General features: G+C 38.1%; 1 protein-coding gene across 2 annotated transcripts in view; it reads right to left on the bottom strand.

Moving 5' to 3' along the window:
* AOAH (acyloxyacyl hydrolase) overlaps window positions 1-12594 on the bottom strand; it is a 240538-nt gene that overhangs the window by 185893 nt on the left and 42051 nt on the right. For both annotated transcript variants that reach the window (XM_004385300.2, XM_023739575.1), the window contains one exon: window positions 5644-5710. In XM_004385300.2, the coding sequence (XP_004385357.1) occupies window positions 5644-5710 (67 nt within the window). The remainder of the gene's footprint in view (window positions 1-5643; window positions 5711-12594) is intronic.

Genomic DNA, 12594 nt, shown 5'->3' with positions numbered 1-12594 from the left:
GTATACCAAAATTTTTATAAATTCTATTTTGCACTTTCTTAAAAAAATATCAGTAGGTTAGGCTTCTCCTGATCTCTGAGACATGCTGGACTGGGAACATAAGATTTTAGAGGGATTTCAAGGGAAGAATAAATAGCAGTGAGGTGAGACCAACAGAAGATCAGAGTCCTATTTACCATGGCAACATGGAGAACAAGGGAAGTTGGGACCAGGCAGAGGAGGGCCCTGCCCACACTCACTGGCTGGGGTTGGGCTGTGCCTTGAAGTAGCCCCTCTCTGCATGTTTCACGCTCTTAGGGGAAGCTCTGCATCCTCAACTGTCCTACTTCCTTACAAGGTCCTGTGTCTCTGCCTATGGGCAGGAACTGTAATTGCTGAATAATTAGTCCATGAATCATTGAGAATTGACTGGGATGAAATAATGAGGAGGGATGTCCTCTGGGTTAGGAAATACATTTAATATTGGAAGGCTGACACTCAGGTAAAACTAAATCGGGAGGTTGTCATTTTACATCAACCCAGAACTGCACCTGATTGATTAAAACAAGATGTGAGAAGAACATACTATATCAGGAGCAATGTCCATCAGGAACAGCAAACACAGTTACCAGAAAATTACAGACAAGCAAAACTAATAGTGGACATAGCAACAAAGAGGGATCATTTACTTCATCTCTCTTTCTTCATAGTGAACCACCTCATGCTAATGAGAATTTGTCATATTAAAAAGAAAAAAATTAACCTCCTCCGTTCCTCATCACCTACTCAGGGACTGGGTTCGTCCCTGTGGCTTGCTGGGCCCATTCCTTCTTAAGACCCCATGCCTACCTGTAGTTATTTGAGGTGGGGGACTGTCTCTTGTACAGTTCACATCTGCAATGAATAGTAATGTATCTGTTCTTTCTTTGATCCTTGTGCTTAACTGGCTTTCACACTCCTCTCTATACCAAAGCCAGTTGCCATTGATTCTGACTCATGGTGACTCCATGCGTGTCAGAGTAAAACTGCTCTGTGTGGTTTTCAATGACTGATTTTTTGGAAGTAGATTGCCAGGCCTTTCTTCTGAGATGTCTCTGGGTGGACTTGAACCACTAACCTTTCAGTTAGCAGCCAAGAGCTTTAATTAACCATTTGCACCACCAAGGGACTCCCCCAACTCTATCAACTAACCAATCCACTGTCAAGTCGATTCCGACTCATAGTGACCCTGTAGGGTTTCCAAGGCTGTAAATCTCTACAGAAGCAGATTGCTACATCTTTCTCCCGTGGAGCACTGGTTGTTTCGAACCACCGACTTTCTGGTGAGCAGTCAATCGCTTTAACCACTGCACTACCAGGGCTCCTTCCCCACTCTACAGGCAGCTACAAAAGAGCAATGGGTTTCCAAATTACTCCAGGCGGCCTTCTATTTATTCCCAGCACATTGCTCTTGGTGGCTGATATCTGGCGCCCCCTTTTGGACATCTGTGTGCACTGCCCTCTTTGGCTTCTGTGACTTTATGTTCTGCTTGCCTCTCTGGATCCCAAGAGAACCTCTCTGGCCAAGCTGACATTTCCTCCCACAGCAGCGGGCTCGTACTAGGTATGTAAACACATTCACTGAATAGGCTAAAAGGTTTACTTTGTTCTGTTTTAATACTTTCAAATAATTTTCTTTGAAGCAGTCCAGTTATAGCCCATCTGTAGTCATAATTTTGTTCTTTTTAAGAATTCATTAATTCAACAAACATTTCTTGAAGGCCTCCTTTGCTCAGGCATTTCAGCAGGTCCTGGAGATAAGGAATGTTTTCTCCGTCTCTCCTTCCCTTCCTTCCTTATTCACTCCCCCCTTCTTTCCATCCTGCCTTTCTTCCTCCCTCCCTCCTTTTCTCACATCCTTCCTTTAATGAACATATTCAGTGTTTTTCTAAGTACCTGGAAATTAAAATATGAATAAAATAAAGTCTTAGATCTCAGAAAGCTTTCAATCTAGTTAGTGACTCAGAAAAGTAAATGGATAATTATAGAGTGTGGTAGGTGCAGTGATTGGGGTCTGCACAGGCTACCAGGAGAGCATGTGTATGGGAGGGGGTGTGGAAGTGTCAATCTCAGCTTGGAGATGGGTCAAGAAAGAGGAAGTGACCCTGGAGCTGAGGTCACAAGAAGTAGGGTTTCTCTGGGGTAGATGTTTTGGATGCTCCAAGCAGAAGAAACATCTCATGCAAAGGTCCTAAGGCAAAAAACCTCCTAGTGTGTGGGGAGAACTATAAGTGGTTTGGAGTGTGGAGTGCTGTGGAACAGCAAGGGGTGAGTCTGGAAATGCTCTCAGGGACCAGTCATGAAGCGCCTTGTGTATGGGGCTACAGAATCCTGCAAAGAGTGTGAAGCCTTTGAAGAATTTTATGTAAGGAAGTGCCATAATAAGATTTTCATTAAAAAAGATACTTGCTAGATTATAACCACTATAGAAAATGGTATGACATTTCCTCAAAAAGCTAGAAATAGAAATACTTTATCATCCAGCAATCCCACTTCTAGGTATGTATCCAAGAGAAATAAGAGCAGTAACACAGACATCTGAACACTTATGTTCATAGCATCATTACTCACAATAGCAAAAAGATGGAATCAACCTAAGTGCCCATGAGCAGATGAATGGATGAACAAGTTGTGGTACATACACACAATGGAATAGTATGCAACTGTAAAGAATAATGATGAGTCTTCAAAACATCTTATAACATGGATGAAGCTGGAGGAAATTATGCTGAGTGAAATAAGTCAATCACAGAAGGACAAATATTGTATGGCCTCACTTTTATAAGAAGTCAAGGATAGGTATACACATAGAAAGCAACATTCTTTGATGGTTACCAGGGATGGGAGGAGGGGCGGGGGATCACTTTCTGGATAGTAGACATTTGTTATTTTCGGTGATAGGAAAGGCAATACCCAATATGTGTGAAGTCTGCACCACCTGACCGAGATAAAGTAAGACCCTAAGAAGTATGCAAGAATAAAGGACAATTCCGGTAAATGTTACAATATTCAATTCTGCAACAACAGTAATAACAACCAAAAAATGTGTGTGTGGTTACACAGGGAGATATGTATGCATATATGTGTATAGGAAGATACATGTGAGTACATGCACTTGCATGTATAGGTGTATCTGTAGGCATATGTATACGTGTTTGTGTGTGCTACATGTATATTCACATATATAATAAAGCACATAGGGGGCAGAGTTATGGAGTCGTCCTAGACATATCCAAACACCTTGCAGGATTGGTTTACTGGGTTAGAAGGCTTAGGACCATAGTCTTGTGGGACAACTAGGTCAACTGGCATGACATAGTTCATAAAGATAATGTTCTACAAGCTAGTTTGGTGAGTCGCTTCTAGGTTTTAAAAGCTTGCGAGCAGCCATCTAAGATACAACTATTGGTCTCTACTCATCAAGAACAAAAGAGAATGAAGGAAACCAAAGACTGAAAGAAGAAAACTAGTCCACAGGACGAATAGCCCACACAAACAATGGCTTCAGCTAGCCTGAGACCAGAATCAGATGCTGCCCTGCTACCACTACCGACCATTCTGACCAGGGACACAATAGAAGGTCCTGGATAGAATGGGAGAAAAAAGTAGAACAAAACTCAAATTCCTAAAAAAAAGGCCAGACTTACTGGACCGATAGAGACTAAGGGAACCCTGAAAACTATTGTCCTAAGGTACTCTTTGAACTTGGAACTGAAGCCACTCCCGGAGGCCACTTTTCCTTCAAATAATAGATTGGCTTATAAAATAAATGACATCTCCCATGAATACTGTGGTCCCTTAAAATATCAACTATACGAGACCAAACAGTCAACATTTACCCTAAAGCAAAGATGAGAAAACAAGGAGGGGCAGGGAAGCTAGATTAATTAAAACAGAACAAACAGAAGGGAAATAATGAGAATACTGACACATTGTGAAAAACGTAACAAATGTCATGGAACAATTTGTATAAAAATTGTTAAATGGCAACCTAACTTACTATGTAAACTTTCACCTAAAACACAATAAAATATTATTTACAAAAAAAGATATTTGGCAGATAAGGGTGATGGTTGAACAACGTGATAGACATAAGTCAGTGTCACTGGACTATATGTGTGAAGAATGTTGAAACAGCAAATGTTTTGTTACATATATATTTACCACGATTTAAAAAATTAGCAAGGAAAAAATAAAGAGACTTTGCTAGCTATAATGTGGATTATGCAATTACAGGGCAACAGATAAGCCTGAAGGCAGGGAGTCCAGTTAAAAGGCAGTGGCAATAACAGAGGTATTCTCTAAGAAGACAAAGCTCAGTGCTTTCCAAACACTTAGAGTCCAGGACCATAATAGAGTGAGGTCAATATTAATAGCGGCAGGTGCACAGAATGACAGAGCATTGATCATGTCCCTGGCCTTTATGATTTAAATTTCTTCTATCTTTAACATTCTGTGATTCCAGGCTACCTTCTTCTGAACCCCTCTGACTAAGGCAAATGGCGTAAACAGCAGGGACCATATTAAGAATGTTTATAACAGCGCTTTTCACAAGAGGGAAAACCAGAAAATAACCTAAACACCCATTAAAGGGAGAGTGAATGAATAAACTCTGGTAGAGACACAGTGGAATATTATATACAGTCAGAACAAAGGAACTACAGAGACACAAATGCATGGAGAAATCCTGGACATATAAATTTCAGTGGCAAGTCCCAAAATGTTATATAAAATATGATACCCTACTCATAAATTAAAAATATATACTTTTAAGGAATATACACACATATAAGGATGAAGATGGAATTTTGGATGATGATTACTTGGGTGAGGAAAAGCATGGAAATGAAATCAAGCGACTACATGGTTAGAATAAGTTATTATCAAGGTCCTAAACTTTGTTTTGAGTATTGAGTTTGGAAGCTTATTATATTGTTCAAGAGGAAATAACTAAGTAATAAGTATAAGAAATCCACGTACGGATCATCGATGAGACTGTCATGAACTGAGAAATATGATTTATACAATTCTGTGCCCTCAAGCTCAAAAAAGATGAAAGATAAAGTGCAGAAAGCAAGTAGACAGATGACAGTAATGGCTCACCTACAGGACACCAAGAGGCCAGGACTGGGAATGGGGAACTGGGAAACCAGAAAATAAGGCGGGAGGAGAAGAAAGGAGAGGAGGGGAGGGAGGAAGGGAGGGAAAGGGAGAGGAGAGGAGAACCTACAAAGAGCACAGGCTGGAAATTCAGAGATGGGAGTGAGGAAAGGGCTTGGGTACGTTGGGGAGTTCATGAGAAAGGGTCTATGTTGGTGTTTGGCTAATAGATAGGGGAAGAGTAATTTTGTTTCTGTATTACTTGTGATGTTCCTTCTGAAAGGCTCTTGGAGAGAAATTGAGCCAAATTGCCACAGTGTAACTTAAAGGGAGCCTTTGCCTGGAGTGACAAAGGATCTGAATCAGGTTTCTATTTTTCCACTATTAACAAGAACTGGAATAACAGCTCAAGCCCTTGTCCAGTAAGTACATCAAGCTGAAAACAAAGCCTCCTGCCTCCCAGTTTTCTTGTTTCCTCCCAGGCCCTAGCAATTGAATCACGTTTATGTGCTCAGACATACTCACAGTTTTATGATGTCTGATCCAAATATGTGAATCACTAAATAGCAGGTGGATTTCAAGAACAGTTTTTCTGAGAAAAATAAAGAAGGGGAGTCAGCATATTTATGATTTATTATGATAAATTTAACACGTGAATTAATAATATTATTTTCAGTAGGAACTAAATCTGAGTGATTAATTTATGATTAACTCAAGTGATTAGTTTTAAGGGTTTTGGGAAATGTTACAGTTAATGTATCCATTAAAATATCATTTCCATCTCAGGTTTATGTGAACACCGCAGTGTTTAGCGTACATGCCAAAGACCACCAGTTTATTATAAAAACACAGTTAAATTTGGGGGTTTTATTTTCTTTTTCATAGCAGGGAATATCTGAATATTGGCTAAGGTCTCATGTGTTGAAATTGAAGGAAACAGGACTTGCATTAAAGTAAATAATCTGAAATATAGCTCTGTTGGAAATATTCTTCTCTCGTCTTCATTTGGGAAAAGATTTTCATGTTGGCTGTTTTGTTTTTGCTGTTATTGTTGTTCCAGAGATAAAAAGACCAATAAGTGTGTGTTCTTGCACTGCACTGCCATCTACAGCACACACACGCACACACACACACACACACACACACATACACATACTTACAAAATAATCATTCACCTACATGAGACTACAGGAAAGCTTTATGGATTGATCTATGAAACCGGTTTACTCTCTGGACCTGCTTCTTCAGTATGTGAGCCTACTGTGGAGCCTTGGTCATTCAACTTAGGACCTTAGCATAGTTAGAGGCAGCTGAGAAAGGATGGGAAACTCTGCCTGAGAAGAATTTATCTTGTCATGTATGCTGCATCCCAAACTGGGGCACCCAGGTCCTGCCTAGAGGGTGAGGTGGTGAAACAACAGGGCAACTATAAGGAACTTTCTGACACTTCAGCTTTACTCAAAGCTGGTTGTTTTTAGTTGCCGTTGAATCAATTCCTATTCATGGCCACCCCGTGTGTGATCTTTCAGAAGTAGATCACCAGGCCTGTCTTCTAAGGCACCTCTGAGTGGGTTCAAATCGCCAGTAAATAATGCTAAATAGTATTTTTATATTAAAATATATATATTCATGTGACTTTTTTTTGCAGTAAAGCATGAGACTTCAAACTATATTTAGATCTTCAAGTAGGCCACTTAATACCATATTCCCTCATTACGACCAATCTTACAAAGATAATTTTAAGTGACTATTATGAACAGCTGTATGCCAACAAATTATATAACTTAGATGAATTGGACAGGTTTCTAGAAAGACACAAACTACTGAAACTGACTCAAGAAGAAATACAAAATTTTAACAGACACATAATAAGTAAAGAGATTGAGTTAGTAAAAAATAACTAGCCATAAAGAAAACTTTGGGACCAGATGGCTTCACTGGTGAATTCTACCAAACATTTAAAGAATTAACACTAATTATTTATCATCTATTCCTAAAATAGAAGAGAAGAGAACATTTCTCAAGTCATTCTATGAGGTCAGTATTACCCTGATACTGAAACCAGACAAAGACATCCCAAGAAAAGAAAACTACAGACCAGGATCTTGTATGAATATAGATGCAAAAAGCCTCAAAAAATAGTAGCAAAGCAAATCAAACAATATATGATAAAGAATTATATATCATAATTAAGTTAAATTTATCTCAGAGATGCAAGGTTGGTTTAACATCTGAAAATCAATGTAATACACTACATCAATTAGAATAAAGGGCAAAAACTACATGATCATCTAATAGACACTAAAACAGCATTTGACAAAATATAACACTCTTTCATGATAAAAATCTATCTCAACAAACTAGGAATAGAAGAAAACTTCCTCGACTTGATAAAGGTCATTTATGAAAAAAACACAGCTAACACAATACTTAATGGGGAATGACTGAGTACTTTTGCCCTAAGATCAGAAATAAGACAAGAATGCCTGCTCTCAGCAATTCTATTCAACATTGTACTGTAAGTTCTAGCCAGGGAAATTAGCCACAAAATGAGAAGAAAGAAATTCAGATTGGAAAGGAAGAAATAAAACTATCTCTACTTTCAAATGACATAATCATGTATATAAAAAAATCCCAAGAAATCTATTTAAAAAATGATTTGAACTAATAAATGAGTCCAACAAGTTTGCAGGATACAAGATCAGTATACAAAAATCATTGCATTTAGTAAATGTACTATACTAAAATGTGTTTAGTACAGTAGCAATAAGTAAACCAAAAATGAAATTAAGAAAATAATATTTAAAATAGCATAAAAAAATAATTAAATACTTAGGAGTAAATTTAGCAAAAAAGTGCAAAATATATACTCTGGAAACTAAAAACACTGCTGAAAGAAATTAAAGAAGACCTAAATAAGTGGAAAGACATCCCATGTTCATGGATGGGCGGAGTTAATATTATTAAAATGGCAATACTCCCCAAACTGGCCTATGGAGTCAATCTAATTTCTATCAAAATCTCAGATGGCTTCTTTGCAAAAATTGACCAGCAAATCTTAAAATTCATAGGGAGACTCAAGGCACCAAGACTAGCCAAGACAATCTTAAAAAGGTAAAACAAATTTGAAAGACTTGCACTTACTTACTACAGAGTTATAATAACCAAGGCAGTGTTTATTGGCATAAGATAGATACATAGATCAATGGAATAGAACTGAGGGTCCAGAAATAAATCTTTACATGCATGGTCAGTTAAATTTTGACAAGGGTGCCAAGACACTTCAATGGAGAAAGAATAGTCTCTTCAACAAATGGTGCTGGGACAACTAGATAGGCATATGCAAAAGAATGAATTTGGACCCCCACCTCACAACACATACAAAAATTAACTCAAAATGGATCAAAGACCTATATTTTTTTAAACAGCAACAGCTCATTGTTTTGTTTTTAAAAGTCAACATTATCGAGGTATAATTCACACACAATAAAATGCATAAATTTTTAAATGTACAGTTCCATTTGCTTTGATAAATGCACATACCAATGTAACTACCATCACAATCAGTAAATATTTCTATTACCTGAAGAAGTTTTCTCGTACTCCTTTTTAGTCAAAGACCTAAATTTAAGAGCTAAAACTATAAAAATCTTGGAAGAAAACAGGTGTAAATTTTTGTGACCTTGGATTAAGCAATGATTTCTTAGATATGACATCAAAAGCACAAGCAAGGAAAGAAAAAACCGATAAATTAGACTTCATCCAAAAAAAAAAAAAAATTGTCCTTCAAAGGACACCATCAAGAAAGTAAACCAAACTGACAAAAGAAAAACAGGAGAGGAAGTAAATAACCCAAATAAGAAATGAAATAGGGGACATTACAACAAAGCCAACTGAAATAAAAAGGATGATAACAGAGCACTATGAAAAACTGTACTCCAACAAATTTGAAAACCTAGAGGAAGTGAACAAATGTCTAGAAACACACTACCTACCCAAACTAACACAAACTGAGGTAGAAAGTCTGAACAGACCCATAATAAGAGAAAAGACTGAAAAGGTAATTTAAAAAAAAAAACCTCCCAACAACAACAAAAAAATCCTGGTCCAGATGGCTTCATTGGAGAATTCAACCAAACATTCAGAGTTGAGCTTGTACTAGTACTACTCAAATTATTTCAGAGCATAGAAAAAGAAGAGATACTTCTGAATTCATTCTATGAAGCCAGCATATCCCTGATACCAAAACAAGGCAAAGATACCACAAAAAAGAAAATTACGGACCAATATCTCTCATGAATATAGATGCAAAAATTCTCAACAAATTCTAGCCAATATAATTCGGCATCATATAAAAATAATAATAATACACCATGAACAAGTGGGATTCATAGCAGGTATGCAAGGATGGTTCAACATTAGAAAATCAATCAACATAATCCACCATATAAATAAAACAAAAGAGAAGAAAAACACGATCATCTCAATGGATGCAGAAATGGCATTTGATAAAGTCCAACACCCATTCCTGATAAAAACTCTCACTAAAATAGGATAGAAGGGAAATTCCTCAACATAACAAAGGGCACCTATACAAAACCAACAGCCAACGTCATTCTCAATGGAGAGAGGCTGAAAACATTCACTTTGAGAACAAGAACAAGACAAGGATGTCCTTTATCACTAGTCCTATTTAACCTTATTCTGGAAGTCCTATCTAGAGCAATAAGAAAGAAAAAGAAATAAAGGGCATCCAAATTGGTAACGAAGAGGTAAAACTGTCTCTATTTGCAGATGATATGATACTATACATAGAGAACCCTAAAGACTCCACAAGAAAACTACTGGTACTAATAGAAAGATTCAAGACAAACATACAAAAATCAATTGGATTCCTATACATCAACTAAGGGAACTATGAAAAGGAAATCAGGAAAGCAATACCATGTATAATAGCCCCTGAAAAAATAAATCTTAAGACTAAATCTATACAAAGAAAACTACCAAACACTACTGCAAGAAACCAAAGAAATCTATATAAATGAAAAACACACCATGCTCATGGATAGGTAGACTCAATATTGTGAAAACATCAATTCTACCCAAAGCAATCTACAAATACAAAGCACTTCCGATCCAAATACAAACAGCATTCTCTAAAGAGATGGAAAAACTAATCATTAACTTTAAATGGAAAGGAAAGAGGTCCCAGATAAGTAAAACATTTTTGAAGAAGAAGAACAAAGTAAGAGGACTTGTACTACCTGACCTCAGAACCTACTATACAAGTACGGTAGTCAGCACAGCCTGGTACTGGTACAATGAGAGACACATTGATCAATGGAACAGAACTGAGAACCCAGAGGTAAATCCATCTACCTACGGTCACCTAATATTCCACAAAGCCCCAAAGTCTATTAAATGGGGAACAGCAGTCTTTTTAACAAACAGTGCTGGCAAAACTGGATGTCCATCTGCAAAAAAAAAAAAAAAAAGAAACAGGACCTATACCTCACACCATACACAAAAATGGATCAAAGATCTAAGTATAAAACCAAAAACTACAAAGATCTGTGGTGGATTAATTACTTTTGTGTGTGGCCTTTCTAGCCATGGTCTTGTAACTCCCACCCAGGTGATTGTGTGACAGGGTAATTGTGGTCTACCAAGGGGATTCGTCAGTGTTGCCTTAAAAGAGAGCCAATTCCAGAGCAAAGAGAAACCCACCACCACCAAGGAAGGAGAGACCAGCAGGAGAGACCTGGCAGCAGGAGACGGTGTGGTGGGCTTCCCAGGCCATGGAGAGAGAAAGCTGAGTGCCTTTGGGCAGAGACTGAGGGCCAGGGAGAGACGTGCCTGTGAGCACAGCTGGGGAGAGGCTGTCCTGAGGGAAGAATTATATCCTGAGTGTTCTTGAGCCTGACTTGTAATTGTTAACTTCCCTTAATAAACCCCATACTTGTGAGTATGATCTGTGAGTTCTGTGTGGCCATCACAATGAATTATCGAACCCAGCAGATAATTAGAGAGTGCTGTGGGAGGGATGGTTGGTGTCAGAATTAGTAAAAATGGCCAAGAGAGAAGGCCGTCTGACCTCTGCTTCATAAGAATCAGCCTTGGTCTATTGATCTTTGTTCTCCTTCCCCCTTGTCGGGTTGGAGGAGGTCAGACACTGCCCCCAAGCCATTTTTATAAGATCATAGAAGAAAAAATAGGGTCAACGCTAGAGGCCCTAATACATGGAATTAACAAGATACAAAACATTACTAACAATACACAAACACCAGATGATAAGCTAGATAACTGGGATCTTCGAAAAATTAAACACTTAAGCTCATCAAAAGACTCCCAAATAGAGTAAAAAGAGAACCTACAGACCGGGAAAAAATTTTTGGCTATGGCAAATCCGAAAAAGGTCTAATCTCTAAAATCTACAGGAAAATCCAACACCTTTACAGTAAAAAGACAGATACTCCAATTAAAAAATGGGCAAAGGATATGAACAGACACTTCACCAAAGAAGACATTCAGGCAGCTAACAGACACATGAAGAAATGCTTTCGATCACTAGCCACTAGAGAAATGCAAATCAAAACTACAATGAGATACCATCTCACCCTGACATTACTGGCATTAATCAAAAAACAGAAAATAACAAATGTTAGAGAGGCTGTGGGGAGATCAGAACTCTTATGCACTGCTGGTGGGAACGCAAAATGATACAACCATTGGAAAATGATATGGCGCTTCCTTAAAAAGCTAGAAATAGAAATACTATATGATCGAGCAATACCACTCTTAGAAATATATCCTAGAGACATAACAGCTGTCACATAAATAGACATGTGCACACCCATGTTCATTGCGGCATTATTCACAATAGCAAAATGATGAAAACAACTTAAGGGCCCATCAACAGATGAATGAATAAACTATGGTACATACACACAAGGAAATACTACGCAATGATAAAGAACAATGATGAATCTGCGAAGCATCTCATAACGTGGATGAATCTGGAGGGCATTATGTTGAGTGAAATAAGTCAATCACAAAAGGATAAATACTGGATGAGACCACTATTATAAAAACTCATGAAAAGGTTTACACACAAAAGGAAACAATCTTTGATGGTTACCAGGGATAGGAGGGATGGGGAGGAAGAAATATTAACTAGACAATAGATAAGTGGTAACTTTGGTGAAGGGTAAGATAGCACACAATACTGGGGAAGTCAGTGCAACTTGACCAAGGCAAAGCCATAGAAGCTTCATAGACACATCCAAATTCCCTGAGAAACTGAGTTACTGGGTTGAGGGCTGGAGACCGTGGTCTCGGGGGACATCGAGCTCAATTGACGTAACATAGTTTATAAAGAAAATGTTCTACATTCTACTCCGGTGAGCAGCATCTGGGATCTTAAAGGCTTGTGAGTGGCCATCTAAGATACTCCACTGGTCCCACCCCATCTGGAGC

The sequence above is a fragment of the Trichechus manatus genome, unplaced genomic scaffold (assembly GCF_000243295.1).
Source record: "Trichechus manatus latirostris isolate Lorelei unplaced genomic scaffold, TriManLat1.0 scaffold00137, whole genome shotgun sequence".
Taxonomy (NCBI): domain Eukaryota; kingdom Metazoa; phylum Chordata; class Mammalia; order Sirenia; family Trichechidae; genus Trichechus; species Trichechus manatus.
The sequence above is the reverse complement of the archived record's forward strand: the minus strand, read 5'-3'. Positions and strand labels throughout refer to the sequence as shown.